Raw genomic sequence first — 26,692 nt, forward strand, 5'->3', positions numbered from 1 at the left:
ATTTTTTGATTCCAATAGTATCTCATTAATATCTGGCTGGGCCAACCACTCCTCATCTGTTACCTACATATGTCATTCACACCTTCCAACTTCTGAAAGTGGGACTAGGTCTCAGATGGTTATTTGAGTCATGAAGATGCTGGGTTCACTGAAAGTTTAGGGTTCATTTCATGAATCTTCACGTCCTCTGCCTCCTGTCCAAATGTGTACTAAATCTCTTAGGTCCCTGAGAGCCCTGCCACTAGCAATGCTAGTGGTTACCTTCTGCCAGCTCCATATTCTAATGGGGTCTCTATCTGCACCACTTTACTGTCTGAAAGCCTGTGTTGTCCTGGTACCTAAACCCCACAGTAGATAGGAATCAGCATTTTGGGTCTTTAACTCCCTTTTCCTGAGTGGGAAGTAGGAACTCTCTCTCTCTCTCTCTCTCTGTCTCTCTCTCTCTTTTTTTCTCTCTCTCCCTGCTTCTCTATTTCTCCCTAATTTATCTTGATATATTAAAAATAAATCATTGCTCAAATTTCTATCTGTTAATCCTATCCTTGCTACGAGACCCCTTGAAATGCTTTTCACAAGTAGGTCTCAACGGCCTGTGATTTTGCATGGGAACTGAGAAGATGAAGGACGCCCTCATCCAGCATCTGGTGACCTCAAGATGCCTCCATCCACAATAATCTGTCAGTGTTACTCTGAACATCCATGGTCATTTTGCTAACACTACACAATTTAGGTCTGCTTTGTCCCATTCTCGATTTACATAGGTTCCATTGTGTGGTTCACTAGAGGATCTCTGGGGAGAAACTATGCTTGTTACTCTCTTCCCTTGGGTTTAGTACCAAGCTCAGAACCCAGCACTGTGGAGACCCAGAGAATACTCTTAGAGAATAATAAGTTCTGGCTGTGGAGTACCCCAGCCCAGCCCTCAGTCCATTTCTTAATCCCCCTAGGGACAAGGTGCTGAGATGCAGATCCTGCAAACAACCCCCCAGTTCACCTTTTCATTCCTCTCTGGACCTATCCCAACAGGGGCCAAGGTCAGTCCCAGGCTGTAAGAAGTGGCTTGTGCCACAGTCTTCCCAGACTGGAAAGACTCAGGGCCATTTCTGACGATGACACCCCCCCCCACCACCACCAAGAAATGGTTAAAGCCCAGCTGTCCTGGGGGCTGGGAAGGGCTGCAGCCCCAGCATTTACAAGGACCCTGGGAGGTGAGGAAGTGAGGGAGTGATGGAGGCTGGGGCTGGCTTGAGCCTCTGCCTCTGGGTGGAGAAGAACCCACAGAAACCAACAGAAGAGCTTACAGTTCCTGCAGTCTGCCCAAGGTCCGGATGGCCACAGGGAACTCCTGCAGCTCATTATAATTCAGGTCTCTGGAATGAAAAGCAGAATAGTCATTAGCGCAGAGGCTTAACGGGGCATGTCAGGGTCCCCAAGAAATGGAAACTTGGCTGTGGGATTGGCCAGAAAGATGGGTTTTCCAATCTGTTGGATTCGGCTGCCAAGGTCTGGAAACACATATTTGGAATGTTTGTACTCCGCTCCTGCTCCACAAATCCTCAGGCTCGGAGCCTTCCTGGCTGCAGAACTGTTTTGAGTGGAGGAGACACTTCAAGGGTACCTGGAGCCTCCTTTCCCCCCAAAAAGTCTCCACAAGCCAATGAAAATATAACAGGTCTTCGGAGCCATGGCACGGTCCAAGGAGCAGGGAGCATAGAATGATCTTTTGTTACCAGGACTCAAGATTCTAGAAAGTTCCTCAAGTGACTACTTTGGTTCTAGCTTCTGCTATGGTCACCTATTAAAAATGGACAGTGGTATTGTTTTTGTTGTTTTGTGTTTTTTTTTTAACCTTTGGATGGTGGCATAACAACTAATCTTTTTCTTTCCTTTTGCTGTATTTTCCAATTTCTTTATACAATAAATAGATATTACACGTAGAATCAGAAAATACAAAGGCATGTTTTAAAAAGATGTTGGTTAAGGAGATTTAAGTGTGTACAATTTTCGGGAACAACATCTTTTAAAATTAAGTAGGGGTTACAATTCCATAAGTCAGGTTATGAGTACATGCTTCTTGGTCAATGTTATCCCTTTCTTTGTTTACCCCTATTTTCTCCCCCCTGTTCCTACTCTCAAGTTACATGGTCCATGCTTATATAATGTACATTGAATATAATGACTACATTCGTTCCCTCTTCTTACTTCTATTCCTGTACCTCCCCTTCGCCCACCCCCTAGAACGTGTTTTCACTTCTTAGTATTCCTTTTGACAAACAGTACTTAGTTTAACAACATCTTTTAAAATTCATGTATCCACACTGAAGCCCTCTAAGTCTAGGGACTGATTCTACATGAAAGTTTATACCTGCGTGTAAAGAAAGAAAGAGCAAGAGAGAGAGAGGCGCGCAGGATACTACAGTATAGGCAACAGGGTCTAGACATTGATGTGGCTTCAACCTGTCAACTCTTTCAAAAGAACTTCTGTGTTTGTCCTCTTGGGGGTCATGACATGACAGAGGGAGGAAGGAGAGATGGGAGAGGCTGAGGACAAATTCCATTTTCACCAGGAAAGATTTAGAACTTCTTGTAACAAAAGAAAAAGGCCCAAAGCAAGAGACTATCAAAAGTGTGTGTGTGGTGTGTACACACACGTGTGTGTATACACACACATGTGTGTATGTGTACATGTATGCATATATGTGCATGTGTATATGTATGTCTGATGAATATTGAGGAAGCTAGGGAAGTGTGATGGTTTCCCTACATCTTTGCCAATTTGCTTCTCTGCTGCTTGCTTTTCTATGGCTCAAGTGGTAGAGAGAGCACCATCTATGAGTGAGAAATTATCTTCACTGGTTTTGGTTGGGGGAAGGCACAGAGGACTTTTAAAAAAAGTGTCACTGCTGTATGATGGAATTCCCCTAATACGAGCACTACTTCGGAAGAGATGACAACTTTCAAGTTTTGGTGGTTTTTTGTTTTATATGCCAGTCCTGGGGCTTGAATTCAGGGTATGGGCACTGTCTCTGAGCTTTGTTGCTCAAGGCTAGTGCTCTACCACTTGAGCAACAGTTCTACTAATGGCTTTTTTGGTGCTTAATTAGAGATAAGAGTCTCATGGACTTTCCTGTCTGAGCTGGCTTTGAACCACAATCCTCAGACCTCAGTCTCCTGTGTAGCTAGGATTGTAGACCTGAACCACTAGTATCTGGCTAAATTTCAAGTTTTGTTTTTAAGTTTGCTTTGGCTTTACCCAGTAGCTCATGTGGAAATAAGCTTGATAAGTGGTGGTAGTAGGAGGGGCTTTGATGTCTCTAACGTCCTGCTGCTGCTGCGGGGCTGGGGATATGGCCTAGTGGCAAGAGTGCTTGCCTCGTATACATGAGGCCCTGGGTTCAATTCCCCAGCACCACATATACAGAAAACGGCCAGAAGTGGCGCTGTGGCTCAAGTGGCAGAGTGCTAGCCTTGAGCAAAAAGAAGCCAGGGACAGTGCTCAGGCCCTGAGTCCAAGCCCCAGGACTGGCAAAAAAAAAAAAAAAAAGAGGCCTGCTGCTGAGTTACACCATCCTAGGTTTCGGCAGTGGAAGGGGTTGAGTTCCAGCATCTCTTTGAGCTATCCTGGAGATCCCTAGCCCATCTTCTTAGCCTTCTTTTTTTGGTGGGGGGGCAGTCCTGGGGCTTGAACTCAGGCCTGGGCACTGCTCAAGGCTAGCACTCTACCACTTGAGCCACAGCGCCACTTCCGGCTTTTTCTATATATGTGGTGCTGATGAATTGAACCCAGGGCTTCATATATACAAGGCAAGAACTTTACCACTAGGCCACATTCCCAACCCTTTAAAACTTCTTTTGGTGGTACTTGGGTTTGAATTCAGGACCCTATGGTCATTATACAAGTACAGTATCACTTGAATGTCTCTGGTCCTTTTTGCTTTCGTTATTTTTCAAATACAGTCTTATTTTTGTCTAAGGCATCCTGGACTGTGATCCTCCTTTTTACACTTTTCCACATAGCTAGCATGACAGGTGTGTGTCACTACATTCAGCCTTTTATTTGTTGAAATTAGGTCTCATGGACTTTTTGCCATGGCTAGGCTCATACCTCCATCCTCCTGACCTCAGCCTCTTCTCAGTCTTTTAAAGCCACTCCTGCCCTGATGATTGTGATGGCTGTTCAGTGCCAGGGCAGAGGGACCACATAGAAGTCCTTTAATTATAGAGTGATGTGGCAAGATTTGTGGATAAATAGCATGTTAACATGGAGATAATGACAGGTTCCTCTACATGACAAAGTCATTACACTTAATAGTCCTTAGATAGAGCCAGGAACCCAGCCCAAGGACCAGAGAGGCAGTGACAAGTGCCTGGCAGCCAGTGAGCTGGATAATTGTCCCCCTCCCTACACTCACTAATTACCTGATTACTCGCAGACTGCCTTGGTGATCCTAAGGAATGACAGCAGAAAACACTTTCTGCTCTGCTCTAGCCTTTAGTGGTCCAGATACCTTGATGGGCTCTCAGAGACCTTCCCCCAGGCTGTGTGAAGGCGGAAGCCTGCACATGCGCAAAGCACTTTGATTGAAACTGAGGTCTTTGAGGAGGAAGCATGGAGGCTTTTCAAACTCTGGGGTCCCTGGAGATACAGAAGGTACCAGGAACATGAAGTCAGGAGTACGGAGCATGGAAACAGCAGAGAGATAATCCTTTATCTGTTTATTTGTTTTGTTTTTGTTGCCAGTCCTGGGGCGTGGACTCAGGGCCTGAGCACTGCCCCTGGCTTCTTTTTGCTCAAGGCTAGCACTCTACCTCTTGAGCCACGGTGCCACTTCTGGCTTTTTTCTATATATGTGGTGCTGAGGAATTGAACCCAGGGCTTCATGTATATGAGGCGAGCACTTTACCAGTAGGCCATATTCCCAGCCCCAATCCTTTATCTGTTTATCCACCAAAAAGATGGAGAGAGTGTGTGTGTGTGTATGTGTGTGTGTGTATGTGTGTGTGTTTCTTTTTTTGGTACTGAGGATGAACCTAGGGAATTACACTTGTTAGACAAATACTTTACCACTGAGCTATATCCCAGACTATATTTTTTGTTCTTAAAGTACATAAACAGTTCATTTTCACATCTCAGAATTTCAAAGCCAAGGGTCCCTCTTTTATTTATTTTCACCTACTTATTTTTGTGCTTGTTCTCAGGGCCTTGCACTTTCACTTGGCTTTGTTGCTTAAGATTGATGTTCTACCACTTGAGCCACACTGCCACTTCCATGAGCCTGCTCCCAGCCCCGCCCCCCCCCTTTAACTTCACTTGGCTCTCTTAGGAATTCTTCATTGTTGCCCTAAGAGAACTCCATTTCCCATAAGTAACATAGATGTATCGTCATTCATTGAAATATTATTTCTAATGCAAAGAATTATGGTAGTCTGGCTGGTCTGGCTTGAGTGCCTTTGCTATCCCTTCTGTCTAGGATGCTCTTGCCCCAGATTTTTGGGGGGGCTGAGGGTGGAGGAAGGTGGTACTAGGGTTTAAACTCAGGGCCCGAGTGCTGTCTCTTGGCTTTTTCAACTCAAGGCTGGTAGTCTACCACTTGTGCCACATCTCCACTTTTAGCTTGCGCACAGACTTTCCTTCTCGGGCTGCTGTGAATTGTAATCCTCAGATCTCAGGCTCCTAAGCAGCTTGAGTTGCAAGAATGAGGCACCTTGGGGCTGGGGATATGGCCTAGTGGCAAGAGTGCCTGCCTCATATACATGAGGCCCTGAGTTCGATTCCCCAGCACCACATATACAGAAAATGGCCAGAAGTGGCGCTGCGGCTCAAGTGGCAGAGTGCTAGCCTTGAGCAAAAAGAAGCCAGGGACAGTATTCAGGCCCTGAGTCCAAGCCCCAGGACTGGCCAAAAAAAAAAAAAAAAAAAAAAAGAATGAGGCACCAGTGCCCAGCTTCTTCCAGATTTTGTGAAATTTGCTTCTTACTTGTGTCTCAATTTATCCCTCAGCAGAGAAGCCTTTTCTCTCGACTCTATTTTAAGCAGCACGTTTCCCTGTTGCTCACTATTCCTTTGCTCTGCGTAAAGGTAGCTTCAAATCTTCTGTAGTTTCTTCTACCAAGAGGTGGATTCACCTAAAAAAACCTGGACTGAGCAGGGCTCTGGTGGCTCATGCCTATAATCCCAGCTACTCAAGAGACTGAGATCTGAGGATCACAGTTCAAAGCCAATCTGGGCAGGAAAGTCTGTGAGACTCTGATCTCCAATTAAGCACAGAAAAAGTTGGAGGTGTCACTGGCTTTGAACTCTGATCCTCAGATCTCAACCTCCTGAGTAGCTTAGGATTACGGGAATGAGCCACCATTGTCAAGCTAGAGCTATCCTTTTGAGATTCTGAGGTTGGTGTGGAAATCACATGGGGCAATCTTGAGTGACACTGTTAGGGTTGCCCAGAGCCATGGAGAACATGGCCTTGGTCCTGTATGACTTTGCTACCACTGAGCCCTGTACAGTTCATTGGGCCCATGTTTAGGCAGCTAAATTGAGTGGTTCCAGCCCTCCTTGGAAGTTTCTGGTCAGGAACTTTGCCAGAAGTGAACAGACAGTGGGGAAAGACACATGGCAAAGGGCATGTGAACTGGAAGGCTCTTTCTGTAGAGAAATGTGGGAGAAGAAAAATTGTACAAATGTCAAAATGAATTCTGCAAACATCCCACCAATGAGGTGGCCTGAATTTTCCCATTTGGATGTCGCCAAAGATTCAGGGACCTGGGTAACTGCCAAAGCCTTGTTTCCTATAGTGTCGTGTAATCTAATTGTCTAGAGAATGTGTCCTTGTAGCTTTCTCTGCCCCTGATGAATTCAACATAGGGCCACAGACATTCATTGCCAAATGTCCTGAAATACATGAAGAATACTACTGGGTAAACTGGAAGGTAGCAAGATGGGCATAAATCAAATAAGCAACCTAGCTACTCAGGATGCTAGGATCCAAGGATCTGAATTTGAAGCCAGCTTGGGCAGGAAAGTCTCCAATTAATCATTAAAAAGGAAGAAGTAGAGCTGTGGCTCAAGTAGTAGAGTGCCAGTCTTGAATAAAAATGCTCAAAGATAGTGCCCAGGCCCTGAGTTCAAGCCCCAGTACTCACATACAAATACCTGTACACACATACACAAAATATGCAAGACATGAGAAGAACCCTCAGTGTAATGTTGTGGGTCTTAATGAACATACAAAGCATCACGACCTTCGGAGACATGAGTGCTGGTCACACAAGCTTGGCAGACCTACCGGGCTTTATGCCCTTTGAACCACACAACTTGATGGCAAAGGTTGGATTTCAATAGGGAAAGGATGCTGCACCAAGCAGAACAAAAATGCTTTAGAGGAAGTAAGCATTTTTGGAGTTGTGTATGGAGAAGAGAAAGTGGTCCAGGGTGATGGGAACACAGGACAACATTCATCATGAAGGAGGGAGGCTCCCCTAACCCCAATGCTGTACGTTCCCCTATCAGCGCCGCCTACAGGCCATGCATGAAATAACATTGGCAGAGCATGCACCAGCCAGTAAGTACTGGCTCAAGTCCTCCAACAGCCATAACAGATAGATTCTCTTATTATACCTATTTTACAGTTGAGGAAAGTAAGACACAGGGAGTAAATCAGTTGCACAATCAGCAACAAGTGACAAATGGCCACAGCAAAGAACCTACCCAAATCCTTCCTTTCTTTCCTATATGCTTTCTACCATTCCACCAACAAGATACCCAAAACAATAAGTTCCAGGGATGGCAAGATCTGAGCTATCAGGCCCCTGCATCACCATGTGGAGAAATACCACCCTCTGGGAAGTCTGCTTTCCTTAGATTGTTCTATGATCCAGAAATAAGCTTCTGTTGTGTTTGAGCAATGACACACATTTGGGCCTGTCTATTAGCTTACCTTAACAAATCCAAAGTTGCAGTCAGGATTTGAACCCTGGCTGTTAAGAGTTTATTACACATCTACCAGGGGTATCTTTCTAAAATACAAAGCTCCCTCTGTCATACTCCTACACTGGAACAATCTGAAAAAGGCTTCCAGAACAAAGTTGAAATTCCTGAATGGGCAACAATGACCTTAACCAACCTGTGAACATCACCCACATTTCAACCCAGCAAGCATTTCCATACTTTTGTATATTTACAAAGACCTGGCCTTCTAAATATTCCAGCCTGCAATGACCTTTCCCCACATCCTCAGCTGCTGAAATTCTAGTCATTCTTTGAAGTTGGGCTCAAATATACCTTTCTCTGTGAATCCAACCTCATTCCTGCAGTAGAAGGAACTGCTTGCCCTTCTCAGCAGTTTTCTGGTGTTTTCCTCCTTAGCTCACATAGTCAGGTCATGATGCTTGTGATGGTGGTAACAGCAACTACTATGTAACGGTCATGGCTCTAGGTGTGTTACATACATTAATTCACTGAACAGCTGTCATGTCAGCTCTTCCAGACATGTACTATTATTACCTGACCCCTTCCCCTCTTTGTGTGCTAGTGTTTGGGGCTTGGATTCAGGGCATGGGCATTGACTTTTAGCTTTTTCACTCAAGAGTAGGGTTCTACCACTTGAGCCACACTCTTACTTTCAGCTTTTTGCTAGCTAATTGGAGATAAAAGACTCTTGGACTTTCCTGCCCTGGCTGGCTTCAAACTCTGACCTTCAGATCTCACTCTCTTGAGTAGCTAGAATTACAGCTATGAGCCCACTGGTACCTGGCTTGTTACCTCTTTTTTTTTTCAGCTAAGCCATGGAGAGAGGCAACTATTTGGCCACAGTTCCACAGCCCATAATGGAAGCTCTGGGAAGTCCAGGTCCAGAATGGAGATATCTCTGCTTGTTGGTTCCTTCATGTCAGGCAGCTTGGTGAGGTCAGGGAATACAGGGCTTCACTTTTGGATCTCCTACAGCCCAGGTACAGGGCCACCCATGTGAATATTCACTGATGATCTGGAAGGTGAGCTGCGACTCAGGTGGTAGATTGTTAGCCTTGAGCAAAAATGGACAGCACCCTGGCCCTGAGTTCATGCCCCAGTACTGGCACATAGAAGAAAGAAGAAAAGAGGAGGAGGAAGAAGATGAAGAGGAAGAAGGGAAGAGGAAGACCAGGAAGGGGGGGAGGAAGATGATCACTTAAGCCCTTTGGACAAGGCCTCAAAATGGGAGAGGAGAACTCAGCCTTTGAAGCTGGCTACTTTGTGGCAGTGTCTTGGTCCTTTGGAATTTGACTTTAACATGTAGCTTCATGGCCACCACAGGGAAAATGGTCCTAACATCAAGCTGGTCTGATTGTTCTACTGCAGAATGGTTTATGATGCCCTAAACTTTAGCCAGCTGGAAAACTCATCCATGGCTTTATAGTCCATTTTCTTTTAATAGTCCCCCAACCCCAAATCAGCCAGAAGCCCGTGAAGAATTCATTATTCTGTCTGTTGCTTCTGAGAGCTAGAGGCAGATGAGGAAAGGCAAGGGTTAAAGAGAAGCCATTCTCAACTCTTACCAGATCTCAGTCTGGAAGCTGCAGCTGTCTGTGGCTAATCCACCCCTTCATCTGCTTAGTACTTTCCAGCCAAATCCAATCAAACTGATGGCAAACCCATGGGACCAGCCAAAGCAGCTGAGAAGGCAGCCCAGGCCTTGTGCTGCTTATGGCCCCCCATCCTTAGTCCTCTCCATCCCAGCTGGCTCTACAGAAATGGCCAGCCAGCTCCTGAGAGCTCCAGGGGCCTGGTCATGGTCAGGAGATGGAGCCAGCAGAATTTCACGGCCATCTTGTCCAGCCTCTGCCTCCTCCTCCTCCTCCTCCTCCTCCTCCTCCTCCTCCTCCTCCTCCTCCTCCTCCTCCTCCTCCTCCTCCTCCTCCTCTTCCTCTTCCTCCTCCTCCTCCTACCTCCTCCTTCTTCTTCGATGAGGATGATGATGAAATGGGGCTTGGAGACCACTAGTTCACCACTGCAAGTCCCAGAAGGAGACCTTGAACTCAGGCCTCTTGACTTACCTAGAGTTGGCAAGGTTACGAATAGCAAGGCTAACAAGGATGTTTGAGAGAGAATAGGAACGAGGATAAGAGGAGGAGGAAGCTTCTGGGGGAGTTAAGTGCTTGTAGATACGTCAAAACCAGATGATTATGACCTAGAGTCCATTTCTGTTCTGCTTTACAGTAGAAAGTGGCTGGTCTTAGCCCGTGCCAGTGGCTCATACTTTCAATCTTAGCTACTCAGCAGGCTAAGATTGGAAGGATCATGGCCAGCTAGAAAAGTTCCAAGCAGAAAAGTCTGTGAAGATTCCATAGAGGGAAGCTGGACACCATGGCACACACCTGTGATCCCAGCAACAATGGGCAGCTGAAAGTAGGAGGACCTAGCTCAGGTGCGTGTCCCAGAAAGCGAGACCTTATCTCAAAATGCTAACAAGAGCCAGACACGGATGGCTCATGCCTGCCTTCCTAGCTCTTCAAGTGGTTGAGATCTGAGGATTACAGTTCAAAGCTAGTCCAGGCAAGAAGCCTGTGGGACTCTTTATCTCCAATTAATTACCAAAAAATCTGGAAGTGGAGCTGTGGCTTAAGTGGATAAGCACTAGTCTTGAGCAGAAAAGCTCAAGGACAGCTCTTCTGTTCTGAGTTCAAGCCTCAGGACCAACATAAAAAAAAAAGGCTGAGATTTGAAGATCAAAGTGAAACCAGAATTGGCACACAAAGCTAAGGGATTCTTACCTATAGCAAAAGGCAAGCAAGATTGTGAGGCTCCAGAACTGGTATGCACACATGCACACACGCACACACACACACACACACCAACAAAAAGCAGTTCTAGAAGTATGGCTCAAGTAGTAGAGCACCAGCTATGAGACAGCAAAGCAAGCAAGCCTGAGACCCCGGGGTCAAAGCCAAAAACAAAGTTGGTCTTTTGTATACTCACAAGGTGACCTTGAACTCTTCATGGTCTTTTTCCTCCCCTAATGTGGAAGGCTACTCTGCTCACCTGGCCCAGAGACTGACACACAGAGTAGACATTTGAATAATGTCAGTGCCTTGCTCCTTTTCCTTCCAGTACGCATGGTACACTGGAACAAACACTTCATTCATTACACTCTACAACAGCTGGCGTGCAAGTTGGCCTATCTGCTTTTTTTTTGCAGCAATTAAGAAAGATGAATATCATTAATTGGGTTTCCACTTACATTTTTATTCTCCGGGCTAATATTTATGTTTATTGCCAGATCTAAGATAAAGGGCCCACAAGGTGAGGGATGTGGGCGAGCCTAGCTTCACAGTGGAAACACAAAGCAGAGAAATTTCTGCTAGATTGTAAATGGAGCCACTCTTATCTCCCAAAGGCTCGGAACAAAGGCGAGCAAGCCCAGTGAACACAGGTCTTAATTGCCCTTCCCACACAGCAGACAGAGTGCGCCTGTCTTGAATCTGACTCCATGTGCTTGGGGCTGATGACTTGGGAAGCCAGGAACTAACAAACACTTTATGACTAATAGCATTGTTTCACCTTTTAAACAACCTACATAAAAGGCTACCCATTAATAAACATGGCAATTAGTAAAATTGTCATCAGTTTCTATTGAGAGACACAGACACACCCTCATCCCTCCACCTGCACCCTCCTCCCTGCCAGAGAGAATGTTCAGATATACCCAGAGCAAGAGCACGGATACAGTGCTCTTCTTAATCGCAGCTGCTGGTTTCTAATACTGACATTACTTGTCCTAAATGAAGCACCTGGAGAGACCGAGTCTTGAAGCTACCCATCCAGTATCTCTCTGCACGAATGGTCCAAGTAGCAGAACACTCGTGATGTGCGCAGTGGCCACCGGGGGCTGCTGTATAGACCGCGCTTCATGTCTGCATCCGGGGCTACAGCGCCCCCTTCGCCTCCTCCCTTGGGCCTCTCCCAGTCTGCTGGAAGTGCAGACCACGAGTGCCTGTCTTCCACAGGCCATCCTCACACCCCACCCAAGCTTCTTTCCAGTTCTTTGGATCATGTTTTGTAGATACTTTATCTTGCCAATCTCCTCCCCAGGCAAACTCTTGTCCAAGAAATGATATGCAGCTTGGCACCGTTGGCTCACACCTGTAATCCTAGCTACTCTGGGAGGCTGAGATCTGAGGATCACGGTTCAAAGCCAGACCAGGTAAGAAAGTCTGTGAGACTTTTATCTCCAATTAACTACCAGAAAACCAGAAGTGGAGCTGTGGCTCAAAGTGGTAGAACACTACCTTGAGCTGAAGAGCTCAGGGACAGCACCCAGGCCCAGAGTTCAAGCCCCACAACCGACAAGAAGGAAGGAAGGAAGGAAGGAAGGAAGGAAGGAAGGAAGGAAGGAAGGAAGGAAGGAAGGAAGGAAGGAAGGAAGGAAGGAAGGATATCCAGTGGGGTATGGGTAGCTCACGCCTTTATCCTAAGTAACTATTCATCATTCAAAGTCAGCCCTGGCAGGAAAATTTGTGAGTCTCTTCTCTCCAACTAACCATCAAAAAGTGGGGAGCAGAGCTGTGGCGCAAGTGGAAGAACACTAAATAGCCTTGAGCAAAAGAATAAATAAATAAAATAAAGGACATAGCCCAAGCCCTGAATTCATGCCACAGTACTGAAAGGAAGGAAGGAAGGAAGGAAGGAAGGAAGGAAGGAAGGAAGGAAGGAAAAAGAAAAGGAAAGGAATTGATGCCCAGAACAGGACCTAATTCTGTAGATGGGATCAGATCCCAGTGATGGACAATCTGAGCTTTGAGGTGCTCTAGACCATGGCAGACTGTGAAAGCAGCAAAACAAGGGTGGGGGACCTAGGTGTGAGTATGGCCCATGACCAGGCCCTTTTCCTAAGTGAGAGCCTGGGGCATCTGTGCCAGCTCCCAGGCTGTGAGAGGACTGGGGGGGGGGTGCATATTTAAGTCTGAAGTCCAATGCAGAGCTCTAGGCAGGGGTCCCTTGCAAACGTATAATGTTGAAAGCTTCTATAGCGGATGGGAACATTGAAGGTAAAGGTGGAAAGAAGGAAACAGAAGCTGAGCCCTGGGGCTCGCTGATGTTAAGAGCTCAGGGTTAGGCGGGTAGAAGTGCTGGGAATGGTACATTAGTGAGGAACTCGGGGTCTAGAATCCTTTAGTCTCTGTGATAGCAGAGGCTCTACTTTTGTTGTTCATACAAGTGTCCCCAGTGCCTAAATGGTGATCTGGCACATTCTAGAAACTCGGTAAGTATTTGTGGAATGAATGAGTCTAAGGCAGCAGAAGCAAATGGAGTGGCAATCGCTGATTCTTTCCAGCTCCTTCCTGCAGATATGTAAGGGCTAGACTTGAACTTCTAAGTTTCCTCTCTGTGGCATCTGGTAAAGATCAGTGGCCAGAGCTCCCCCACCCCCTTTTAACCTCTCTTTCCTCTCCATTCCAGACCAGCTGGCGGGGACTCCTAGGGTCCGAGAGGAGGAGGTGGGAGTTCAGAGCAGTTAGGGCCCCATAGACAGCAAGGAGCAAGGGGTAGCCCTGACAGGAGCAATGACCTTGGCTGCCCTCAAGCCCAGGGCAGTGGGAAAAGGAATTTTGTGCTGGGAAGAACTATTAATAACTTGTCATGGTCACAGAATGCAAGACAAACTCATTGGGCAGCTCAATTTTCTGCCTGTTAAGTCATTAGTGGTTCTGCGGGGGAAGCCAGAGGGAAAGAAGTTTTATATGGAACCATAAATTCCTCTATACGCCACAAAAGCCCACAAATTTGCAGCTAATAAACCCACAAATGTAAAATGATTAAGAACTGGAGAGGAAGGAGTTCCTCGATGCTCTGCCTCAAGAGGCAGTGTGGTCTTAGGGCTGAAAATGGGCCAAAAGCACAGAAACCCGCAATCTCCTTCTGCCTTTTCACGAGCCGAATGACCCTGGACAAGTCTTCCACTCTCTGCCCTAGTTTCCTCAAGTGTCAGATAAGGATCCACCATTCCTATCTTGTCTTCCTCAATCAGCGGCTGCAGGTAAGAGGTAAGATATACGATGACACAGCCTTAGAGGAAAAGCATCCTAGTTCTGGGCAGGGTGGGAATTCTTAGCCCATGAACTAGTCAAGATGACGACGAAGACAAAGAACGATTCACCTGCAACTCTACATCCTCATCCTCCAGCAGACTCTCTTATGGAACCTGTGTGACCCCAAAACATATACCAAGGTCCTAACCCTTGTTGTCTGTGAAGGTGACCTTACTGAGACAAAGCAGCTATGCAGGAGTTTAGTGAAGGCTCCCTGGGATGTTTATAGGAAGCACAAACCAAAGACACTGTGAAGAGATGGGAGGGGTGAGTCTCTAAGCCAAGGATCATTCAGATTGCTACCAGCCACTAGAAACCAGAAGATAGGCAGGGAATGGATTTTACCTCCGATCTTACAGAAGGAATCAACCCTGCCAGCCAACGCCTTGATTTTGAACTTCTGACCTCTAGAACTGTGGGAGAATAAATTGCTGTTTTGTTAAGCCACCAAGTTTGTGGTAGTTTGTCATGGCAGCCACAGGAAACAAATACTGTAGCCATCCCAGATGGCCTGGGAATTCCTATCCATCCTATAGTGATGAGTCACAGCTTGGACCACAGCGAGATGACACCTCTAGGTAACGCTCCACTCTTGCCACCTTCACGCAGTCTATGCAACAAGCAAGAATTGATATAAATCAAGCACCCAGTGTCCCAGGCACTGTGCGAAGTTACCTCATTTGATGTGATCTTTGAGATAGTCTCCTGAATTGTAAAATATCAGCTTCATCCCCTATCCGTGGCACCTCAAGCTTTTTTTTTTTGTCAGTTGTGGGGCTTGAACTCAAGGCCTGGGTGCTGTCCCTGAGCTTCTTTGCTCAAGGCTAGCGCTCTACCACACTGAGCTACAGCACCACTTCTGGTTTTCTGATGGTTAATTGGAGATAAGAGTCTCATGGACTTTCCTGCCCTGGCTGGCTTTGAACTGTAATCCTCAGATCTCAGCCTCCTGAGTAGCTAGGATTATAGGCGTGAGTCACTGGCACCTGGCCACCTCAAGCTTTTAAGAGCTCCAGTGACTTGGGTATGCCATGCACTGGCAGCAGAGTCCCATTTTGAACCCGGGTTTTTGGATTCAAGGCCCAATCCTTGATCTTCCCTAGGATTCCCCAAGTGCTGGAATAACCTCAGTGGATATCTGCTGGAGCTCTGTTCTAATCCCAAGGCTGTCAGGCCCAAGGTGAGAGGTAGCCAGAGACTTTCAGGGTCATGTGCATGGCAGTGGAGCATAAAAACTGTTGACATTCATAGCTACAAGGGCAAAGAAAGAAAAACATTTTAGAGCCGTGGCTGCTGTTGAAGTAAACTGTCCGGCAGAAACCAGATCACTAGGCCATCTGTCACTAGAGGAGGTTTGATGTGGAGTGTATGATTTTGTATTTCTGATTTAGACAAGAATTGAGGGCCAGAGTGTTTCTGTTCTCACTATGGCCCAGACTCTCTTCCAAAGAGAAACATTCATCCAGCAAGGGCTCTAGTTAGACCTGATTTGTTTAACAAGGTTATAGCAAAGCCCAGAGAGATCATTGCCCAGACCCAAGGAAGGAGGCTGTGTGGTTCCAAAAGCATCCGGGGATGCCCTCTGTGTTACCGAAATACAGAATCAAGATCCCAGATGTAGGGAGTTGGGGGGAGGGGGGCGCCTTGGGAGGCAATGGGTTGCTAGATCCTTAAATTTAGTTTTGTTGTTGAGTAACTAGGAATTTGAAGACCACTAGCTGTCAGGGAAGGACAGCCACCCGAGTCTCCATGCTTGCAACTTCAAGCACGGAAGTAGGAGGACCTGGTGCCTGGTTCCAGGCCCCTTGCCAGAAGTCTTCTACACTGTGATTTCTTTCATCTTTCAACCTAGATCTCCAGAAAATCTGGCAAGCGATCTGCCCCTGAGAGTGCTAATGCCAAACAGACAAGATACCATGAGATTCTAGTGGTTTCTCCTCACTTTCAAACAGTGGAAACGTGGGCAACTAACCCAAGTCTGGAGATAGGGTCTGATCTGGAAAGGGAAGAAAATGCTACTGCCCAGGCTGAAGGCTAGACCATCTCTGATCCAGAGTTTTCCAACAGGTGACAGTGGGTCATCCCCACTGTGGGAGTGGAAAGGAGTTGGGGATGCAGGACAGAGCATGTCCTGTCTGCCTTTGGCTGAGCCTCCCTGGCAAAATCTACAATAGCGACGACTGTTTTGGGAAAAACATCTCAAACGTCAGGCTTCCTGGGAGCACAGCGAGGTTTCTTCTCCAGGACGGTGTGGGGCCTGCACGCTGATCTGCTCGACCAGAGCGAGTAGAGCAGTGCCCTGCCTCAGACCCTGTGGAAAGCACTGGGATTTGCCCGACTCCTTCAGAATGGGTGAGCACAGCGGGGGGCCCCTTCCCCCGCTCCCCCCGCACCCCACCCCCGCCTTTGATGTAGCTGATGGCACAGGTGAAGCAGGTGAGGTTTCCAGAAGTGAAGTGGCATGCTCCAGCGGACGCAGAGGCTGGGATTGGAACCAGGCCCCCTGGCTTCCAGCGTGGAGAGAGCTCCAGAGAGGCTGGGCTGGGCAGGTGCATTTGGGGGACACTTCTGTCCTGGGCTGATGGGAGGTGGGGTGTGTATGCAGAGTGGGGATGGTGGCAGGCGTGGGCCACATGCTGTGTGCACCGCCTGTGTCTACTTTGGGGATCCTGTGGGGCTCTGTGTGTGCGTGCCCACACCTGGCCCCTCCTCCCAGGTGGTAAGGCTGGGGATTGCTCTCCCTCCAAAGAGGAGTCTGCACATGAGCCAAACCACAGCCTGGGCTGTGGGGGTTTGATCTTCCCTGTGCTGCCAGAGATGAGAGAAGTCTAAGTGGCAGAGATTTACGGGGCCTGAGGGAGAAATACCCTTCCAGTGAGAAGCTCACATGAAAGCTCCCGAGTAATAACTGAGGCTGCCGAGCGTGCCAATTATGCAGCAATTAAAAGGCTCGACTATCATTTCTTTTTCCTTTCATTCTTCTAGCCACTCCCCTTCCCCCCCCCCCCCAGCCCCCTTTGCAATCTGGCTTCACCCGCAGGCTCCCCAACAAATACTCTGGGGAACAGAAGATAAAGAATACACTTTCCCCCCCTTTTTAATGGGAGATCAAAAGTTGGCTTACCCCTGGAGGGTGGAAAGGACCATGTTGCTGAGATGGCAGTGCTCAGGATAGGGATTGAGGAAGGAGAGGGGAGTGTAGGGCAGACTCCTAACCTTACTCCCATCATCCTGTTGGATCCACATAATCAGCCCTGTGAGGTCGGTATCAGCAGGGGCAATACGTGGCAGAGAAGTCAACCGTGACATGCGGTATCTAAGCCATCCCACTACCTGCTGACATGAGACTGCAGGTTGTCTGGGAGAACTTTCCCTTGTCTCTCGGTCTTGGCTTTCCTGTCTACAAAGTGGGCGCAGCCCTGGGCTTTGTGTAATGGGGCCAAACCCTCCTGTAGCTAGATGAAAGGGCTAGTGGGCGCTGAGCGGCAGGGCTGCTCTGAAATGCAGCCAGCCCCCACTCAGCCAAATGCCCTGCGTAGCAGCCCAGTGGCTAATTGAGAAAGAATTAGGCAGCATGCCCCAAAAGTGAAGAAACAGCTGCTTGGCTTTTTTGAGGTGCCAGCCCACACCCAATATATGTGCCCCCTCCTCATCTGATTTCCTAGCAAAGCAAACAGCCCCCACATTCCAAGGCCGTGGGGGTAAGACCCCCTCCGGTCCTACTGTTGAATGACAACTTCAAGCACTGCCTCAAGAGCTCTGAGTCTATGGAAGTGGGGAGCGGGCTTTGGGGAGGCAAAGAATGGGCTATGGAGCTGGGCTTCTCCCAGGAAATGCTCGCCTCTCACATTTAAGAGCCTTTGAAATCCTCTGTCACAATTCACAGGTGATCAGATGGGAGATGATAGCAAGGCACTCTCCCAGTGTTGTCTCATTGCACTGCCCGATTGGCGTTGTCTGTCATTAGACCACTAGTGGCGATTTAATGCGTCCATCACTGTAGTGATTTAATGAGCCACACTGTCCAGCTCTAACTGTCCACCTGTCTGCGACAGCTAGGGAGGAGCAACACATAGCTCAAGTCATGCAGAGAGGCAGGAAGTGGCTCCAGTGTTTCTGACATCAGACTGGGACACACCCAGCCTATCACCCTATAGCCTACTCCCCAGCGCTCAGTGGATGAAGAGGGGTCAGGGCACGGGGAGAGCTGGACATGGCTCTGCCGTTTCTCCTGCTACGGATGGAGCCCAAGAACAGCCATGCTCCTAGGACTTGTGCCACAGGAAAGAGGATTGAAAAAGCTAAGGGACAGTGCTCAGGCCCTAAATTCAAGCCCCAGGACTGTCACCTCTCTCTCTCTCTCTCTCTCTCTCTCTCTCTCTCTCTCACACACACACACACACACACACACACACACACACACACACACACACACACACACACACAAAAGAGGATTGGTGCTTGGTCTGAGCCTCCCTTATCCTTTCCCAACATATCAAAAATCCTGACAGAAGAGGTCTCTTGGGATAGACTTTGCCAAATGGTTTTCCCTAACAAGCAGCTTCCTGGTTATAGCCCATCTCCCAGCATAGTCTCCTCTGCTGCTTACACTTCTTGGAAATCCTTCACCTAGGAACTGGGCTCTGGGATGTTTGTTGTTTGTGTGTAGAAAATGGGGAGCTGGTTTTTGGACAGGAAAGGTGGGACCATGACCCCTCAGGATGCTGTGAGCCCTTTCCTCCTCCTCATACTTGGTGGCCTGAAGCTCCTTCTCTACCCAGCGCCCCCTCCTGGCCTGCACCGTGGGCACCGAAGGACCTCAGCTGGCATGTCTGGCCACACTTGTAGGGCCTGGCCAATTGTTTGCTCAGTTGGGGCCCACTCAGCCTACTTTACTGTGGGGGCTGGCGGGGTTCCAGAGGAAGTGATGGGAGGGCCCGAGTGTGTTCTGACCTTAACTGAATTCCAGGATGATGATGTGTGAATAATATGGCTTTTTAAGAGTCAACAGCTTGGGTGCTTTTTATAGTCAGGCTGGATGGAGCTCTGAATGGGCCATCTCCCCATTAATCATTCAGCTCGTTAGATCAGTTGGCAAACAGTCCTCGGCTTCTCTCTGTGGTATTCCTCTCCCCCTGTCAGCAGCACCCTTAAACAGACATCAAAACTGCCATTCAGCCGTTCCCCGGGCCCGGCCCCAAACCTTACAGGTCCCAAGCTTCCCATGCTAACTCCTCTAGCTTCTCCTTGCACGTCTCATTTCTCTGCAGGTTTGGTAGTCTCCACTGGCCGGGATTTTAGGTCCCTCCTTCTTGTTTCACTGTGAACTCCCACGGGATACCTCCTGCCCACATGGACGTCATTCTGCGTGACGGTCACACGGGTGATAAGACTCGAGCCAGACCATGGCATCTCGGCCCCACGGCCCCTGACCCCAGGACTGCAGGTCCCATGGCCGGGCAGAGCAGGGCCCCAGCAGGCCTCCGTCACTCACAGTGTCTCCAGACTGTGCAGCCCCTCGAAGCTGTGGGTCCCCACACACTGGATGCGGTTGTTGTGCAGATGCCTGGTGGGAAGGAGAGACACGTCAGAATGAGTGTCACTGCGCTGTGGTGGGCCAGTCGAGCGCAGTCACGGAGGGGGGGGGGAGCAGAGTGGAGGCAGATGCATTGGCAGAACGACCTCAGTGGCCAAACCCTTTGTCTCCAGGGACAAACAGATTGGCCAACACAGATTTAGGAAGCCACAACCTCCGAGGCCATATTGACCACAGGCTACATACATCATTCTGGATTTCCTATTGAAGGAAGGAGGGCGAGGAGAGCCCCAGGCCAAGACTAAAGGAAGCTTCTGCTAAGCACTTAGGGAGGGGGCAGGCCTGATGTCAGAAGGGTTCACATCCGAGGCACTGTCTATGTCTCTCTTCCTAGGACCCAGCCAGCCTGACTCAGTGGCCAGACGTTCCTAAAGGAGCCAAGAGCAAACCACTGCAGACAACATATAATTAAGGCTAAGCCTTCTGTTACAACTGGAGAGAGCTGAGGACGCGCGGAGAGCAAGGAGAATGGTGAATGTGGAGGATTCGGAGGAGGCTGCTTAGGGGTGGTGGCCCTGAGCAGGACCTTCGAGGGGCGAGCCTGATGAGCAGAGGGCCTTCTAGGCAGGGGTAAGATGCGCCCAGAGGTGGGGAGACGTGTCTGTGCAGGGGAAGGCCCCGGCCAAAAGCAGGTGTGGGTTGGAGAAAAGAAGGAGCTCCGTTTGGGAGAGATTTGCAAGATAAAAAGCTAACCAGAAAGAAACAGTAGAATTTCCTTCTACTGACAATTGCTATCGAACAAAAACGAATAGAAACAAGACTCAGCCTACTCTGAACATTGTAAGGAGCAACAAAGTCAGGAAAAAGAAAGATTGTAATGTAAGAACACTGCAAAAACTGGTGACCAAGAAAACAGTTCTGAGGTCTTTATCATCCCTCTTTGCCCGGAAAATGAACTGACAAAATCTATGAATTAAATCCCCCAAACACAGCTGTGAACTCAGGGCTTCATGCTCTCTCTCCCCAACCCTTTTTGCTTTAGTTTCTTTTTTAGATAGAGTCTCATACTTGTGCTGACACTAACCTTTGGACCATGATCTTCCTGACTCTGCCTTCTCCACAGCTGGGATGACAGGTAAGTGCCACACCTGGCACCAGACCCTCAGATGGGAACGGAAGACTTTCCCCTCCCTATTTCTGGCTTCCAAAAGGAATGCATAAGGGGAAAGTAAAATAAAGGCTTCTTTGGACTGGGGAACAGTTTCCTAGCAAGTGTCAGGTCTTTAGTTCACTCCCCAACATTGTGTAGCAAATAAAATAAAATTGAGATGATATTCCTACTCCAAAATGTTGTGGTAAAAATTAAATGGGACCTTTAAAGCCTGGGGCATGACTCAAGTGTTAGAGTGCTTGCCTGTGCACTTAAGGCCTTGGGTTCAATCCCCAGCATGGGAGAAAGAAAGAAGGAAGGAAGGAGAGGAAGGGAAGGAGGGAGGGAGGAAGGAAGGAAGGACAAATGGATGGATGGAAGGAAGGATAGGAGGGAAGAAGGAAGGAAGGAAGGAAGGAAGGAAGGAAGGGAGAGAGGGAGGGAGGGAGGGAGGGAGGGAGGGAGGGAGGGAGGGAGGGAGGGAGGGAGGGAGGAAGGAAGAAAGGAAAGGGGGAGAGAAAGGCAAGCAGGCAGCAGCTGGTATTCATTGAATGGGGAAAATGGCTGGAAGTTCAAGTGTGTTTGTAGGCAGAAGTGTTAGACTCTACATTTAAGCGAACACAATTGAGGTAGAGGAATTGGAATCCCACTAGTCTAACAAAGACTGGACACCATGTCAGAGCACACCCATTCCTTCACCATTCCACCAGACACAGGACCAGGGATGGAGCCTAATTCAGCCATGGTACTCAGGGTTCCAAAAGGAGGTAGCTAGATGACCAACAGGACAGAGTTCTCCAAGCATAGCCAGGAAGAAGAGGTCACAGGACAATTGTGAGAACACACAACAGAAAGACAGGAGAAGGAAGAGAGGATTCAAAAGCCAGGCAAAGTTCCAAGCCTAGAAGAAAATAGCTCCTAAGTGATAGACAGGAGGAAATGGATCACAGTTGTCTTCTGCTATAAAACAACCCAACTAATATTTCAAAGAGAACATTTTTTAGACAAACGAAAAAAATGACATTGTAAGCCAGTGTTGGTGGCTCATGCCTATAATCCTAGCCACAGTTCAAAGCTAACCCAGGCAGGAAAGTCTGTGAGAGTCTTCTTCCCAGTTAACCACCAAAAAGCCAGTAGGAGTGGTGCCTCAAGTGGTAGAGCACCAGCCTTGAGCAACAAAGCTCAGGGACACCGTCCAGGCCCTGAGTTCAAGCTCGAGGACTGACACACTGACACACACACACACACACACACACACACACACACACACACACAATATTCTCTAGGAAGAAAAAAGAACACATTCTGCTGCTTGAAAGCATACATTGTTCCAGGAAAATTAGATGCAGAGCATGCTCCACTGTGACATATTTGAGTTATGCTATTAAAGTTCAAGAATTTAAAAACATCTTCAGGCAGGAAAAGAAAATCACTTACAAGGGGTAAAAATCAGGCTGGCCTCCAAGAAGCTGTTCAGATATACAGGCCACGGCTGGACTCATCCAGCATGGATGGGAAAGTCTGGAGGCTTGGGAGTCTCGAGGCTTAAAACTCTTGTCTATTTTGACCTCCTCACCTCCTCTATCAGATTCCAGTGGAGAGACAGACCCTGCCTCCAGGGAGCTTCTAGTCCAGTAGAAAATCACAGTCCCTGCCTTCTGGGACTAAGTTCTCATTTCTTACCAAGGCACTGTGTGTGTGTGTGTGTGTGTGTGTGTGTGTGTGTGTGTGTGTGTGTGTGTGTGTGCATGCATGTATGTATGTGGGCCTGGACAGTGTTCCTGAGCTTTTCACTCAAGGCTGGCGCTCTACTTTCACTTTCTGGATGGTTAATTGGAGTTGAGTCTCACTGGACTTCCTGCCCAGGCTGGCTTTGAAGCTCAGTCCTCAGATCTCAGCCTCCTGAATAGCTAGGATTACTGGTATAAATTTCTAGCACTCAGCAGCATTTCATTTCCTTCACACTTCTATCTTAACTCTCACCAACCCCTATCATAGCTCCTGCTTCCTGCTAAACTCATGTCTCTCCATTTCCTACTCTTTATCCTCCCTGCCAGCTCTGGTCCAGACCATCTCAGGTTTCTAGACATCCAGCTCCAGGCCGCCAACTCCCTCTTCTAAAACACTCATTCAAGCCCTGGAGTTCTGGACACCTCCAGTAGCCCAGCCTGTAGTTGGTGTTTGGCTTAGAGCCTGATGATGACACCAACATCATGATGACACCAACTTGACACAGGACACCACTGCTGTCCAATGAAATGCTGCCAAGTGCTCCTGCCAGTACCCTGGACATGATGGGAAAGGGTTTCACACCTTATCAGAGCAGCGAAACAAACAGCACCGTGATTGAGCTGGGCACCAGGGTTCACTCCTGTAATACTAGCTGCTCAGGAGGCTGAGATCTGAGATTGTGGTTCAAAGTGAGCCCAGGCAGAAAGTTCCTGAGACTCCATCTCCAATTAACCGGGGGCGGGCCGGGGGGGGGGGGGCTGGGGAGGAGGGAATACCAGAAGTAGAGGTATGGCTTAAGTGGTAAAGTATCAGCCTTGAGTGAAAAAGTCAAGTGGGGGTATGAGAAGCCAAGCAAAAGCGTGAGATCCTGAGTTTTCAAGCCTAAGTTCACACACACACACACACACACACACACACACACACACACACACACGATGGGTCTCCCTGGCCTCTTACATCTGTAACAGGCCTTACATGTAAGCTAACGCCCTGCCTTCTAATGCAACCTTTAAGTTGTCCATGACTCCTTTCCTTCTTGGTCTTCCACCATGTAAAACCTCTAAAACAGATCAATGCTTCCTGTAAAACATCCTCTCACTATCCTTTCTTCCATCCATTTTGCTACCTCCCTAAGCTGCTATGGAGAGCCTCCAAACTGATCTTCCTGTCTCTGGGCTCCACCTGTCCTCATCCTTCCTTCCTTCCACCATCCATTCACCTTCCTACAATTCTCCCTTGAAAACCTCCACGTCCTCTCCTCCATTGGCAGACCAAAGCCAGATCCTTATTGTGACAAACTCCCCAGCCTCTTCTCCCACACTCTGCACGAGGACCCTCTGTTCCAGCCTGACCGGCCCATTCACCAAACACCCCTGACTTGCCCTCTGTGCCTTTAAAACTGTCTTTCCCTTTGCTTACCCAGCTCTCCCCCACAAAGCCTCCCTCTCACTCACCTGTTCAGCCTCTCCAGTGCTGCCATGCTACTATGAACACAGACTTCTCACCTGGTTCCGGTAGCAGGAGTAACACAATAGCCTGAGTTACCTTTCCCACAGTTCTGCCATTTGAACCAGATGGCAAGCCCCTCGAGGGCAGCAGGACTGGGTCACCCAGTGACCTGCAGTGCCCATGTATGGGCTCTGTAAGTGCCTGCTGCTACCCGCATGTCTGAGCCTCATCAGGAAATTCTCATTTTTCCATCAGTCTTCTGCCTTTGTAAAGACCTAGCCCTATTCCATCATGATGTCATAGGACGTATCACCAATGCTAAAAACACCTCGCTCTGTTGGCTTTCTACAAATACCCCCACTGACTTCCAGAAGGATGGACAGAAGACTGTGCTCCATGTGCTATTTAGATTCATTCTCCAAAATCATTAGGCAAACAATACTGGTACCTGCCTTTTCAGTGCTCATGTAGACCCAAGCATGGTCCATTCCCTAGATTGGAAACTCTTACCCGGTTTCCCAGGGGAGCAAAGGCAATGCTACCACTTAGCAAAGTCACTAACACGCATGTTCCTGAGCCATGTTTCTGCAACAATTAGTATGCAACCCAAAGCAATTACACATGACCTGTAAGCCCTTAGTAATTACCCTATGAACTTACCAATCATTCATAGCAATTAGCTGGAAGCTAATTTGCACTCTAAAGTTCCCACTGAGAAGGCAGAGTTAACTCCAGTCCCTACTGCTGCCAGGGATGCTATCTCCCAGGTAATTACCCTGATGGGGGTTTACTGTCTAATTATATGCGATGGCTTTTTCTGCTACTTTAGGCCTGGGAAATGAGGTGAATTTATCCTATCCTTATGCCAAAGCACATGACTGTATCATTTGATGGTCAAATACGATAGACATTATTTAAGAAATTCTTGACTTACATTCCAATTAGTATGGTGTTGTTATTATATTTACACAATGAGGAAAATAACATCTTAATTTAATTCCTATTTTCTCAGGATAGTACTTTGGTCCTAATTTAGTGCCTCTCTGAGCACTTCTATAAACCCAGTGTCATCTAGCTTCAAGATAATCCGGTGGATCAACAGGGGGCAGTTGGCCTCATCCTCTACAAAGGACAAACTGGACTGAAGGTTTGGTGACATGCAGAAGAGAGCAAAGCTAGCCAGGCTTCCTACCCAGGAGAAGACATGCCGCCTCCAGCCCCCCGCAGGACCCCACCAAGGACAGGGCCACATCAACACTCACAGCACAACCAGGCTGCTGAGGTTCTGGAAGGCGTAGTCTGGGATGTGGTGGATGCGGTTGAGGGCCAGGGTCATGGCCTGGAGGGCAGGAAGGTTGTTGAGGGCCTTGATGGGGATCTCTGTGAGCACATTGTCATCCAGCCAGAGGTGGCGGAGGGAGGTCAGCCCCTCGAAGCTCCTCTCCGGGACCAGGGAGATGAGGTTGGCATCCAGACGCCTGGTGGGAGAGAAGAGAGAGAAGAGTTGATCCAGGCACGGGTAGATCAAGCTTGGGGTGGGCCGAGCCAGCCAGTTCCCTAATGAAGCCTCTGAAGTATCAGAGACTGAAGTGGTGACTCAGTTCCTGTGGGTCATGCCTCCTACCCTTCAAATTCACACAGCTGGCCTCCATTCCAACCCATCATTCTAGACCCTTTGTGCCATACATTTCTGTTTATGACCCCAGCTCTTCCTCTCAGACTCAAGATTGGCCCCCTGTGGCCAGGTGCTGGTGGTACGTGCCTGCCTGCAATCCTAGTGAAGCTGAGATCTGAGGACCAAGGTTCAAAACCAGCCCTGGCAGAAAAGATCATGAGACTCTTCAATAAACCAGCAAAAAGACAGAAGTGGAGGGGCGGCTTAAGTGGTACAACATGAGCTGGGATGGAATAAGGCAAGGGATAATGCCTCAGGCCCCGAGTTCAACCATAGTACGCACACACGCACACACACACGCACACACACACACACACACATGACCCATGGCTCATCTGAGGATAAGTAGCATTTCTCTCAACTCCCTGAGCTTCCAAATCTCTTCCATAGGTCCTCTGTTCCATGTGTGACAGTCTTTCCCAGTCCTGTCCACTCCGAGGCCATAGAACAGAGCTGTCCCCAAGTATTAGCATAGGAAAATATCCTTGTGATCCTAATCAAAGATGTAAGCCACTCTCGGTCACCCACTGCTAGCACCTTGTCCTCTTGAGGACCAGGAGCTTTGTGGAGATCCCACTGAATTCCTGGAGTGCCTGGCTGATTCAGTGATCTATGGGAGGTGCCAGCATGCCATAGATGAAACCCTTGATTGCAGAACAGGTAAACAGATGGTACTGTGTCTATGCACAGAGATTCCAGGCTGACACAATAACTTCTGACTGAGCTCTACAAGAGCCTGGCACCCCAGCAAAACAAGGAACCTGTCACCTTAGCTTTTTACCCGTGTGTTCAAGTGATGTATTCCAGCAATACACAATGTCTCTGTCTCCTAGTCGCTCTGGGACCTAGACTGAACTCTACTAGCCCCATGGTGCTGGCTTATTTCTGAGCAAACTGGTAAATGGAGAAGATAGGATGAGCACACTGAAGAAGCCATGCCATCATGCTGGGGACACATGTGGATTTTGTTGTCAGAGAAGCTGGCTTTGAATGCCAGCTCTTTGGTTCACTAGCTGTGTGACCTTGGGCAGCTTGATCTCTATTAATGAGAGAGCCACTCATGATGTTGCTGAGAGGCCAGCGGCCACCT

At 48.3% G+C, this 26,692-nt stretch overlaps 1 protein-coding gene across 2 annotated transcripts in view; it reads right to left on the minus strand.

Moving 5' to 3' along the window:
- Lgr6 (leucine rich repeat containing G protein-coupled receptor 6) overlaps positions 1–26,692 on the minus strand; it is a 118,395-nt gene that overhangs the window by 22,552 nt on the left and 69,151 nt on the right. For both annotated transcript variants that reach the window (XM_048357245.1, XM_048357246.1), the window contains 3 exons: positions 25,190–25,405; positions 19,556–19,627; positions 1,302–1,370 (listed from right to left, as the gene is read on the minus strand). In XM_048357245.1, coding sequence (XP_048213202.1) covers positions 1,302–1,370; positions 19,556–19,627; positions 25,190–25,405 — 357 coding nt within the window. The remainder of the gene's footprint in view (positions 1–1,301; positions 1,371–19,555; positions 19,628–25,189; positions 25,406–26,692) is intronic.

The sequence above is a fragment of the Perognathus longimembris genome, chromosome 11 (genome assembly GCF_023159225.1).
Source record: "Perognathus longimembris pacificus isolate PPM17 chromosome 11, ASM2315922v1, whole genome shotgun sequence".
Classification (NCBI taxonomy): domain Eukaryota; kingdom Metazoa; phylum Chordata; class Mammalia; order Rodentia; family Heteromyidae; genus Perognathus; species Perognathus longimembris.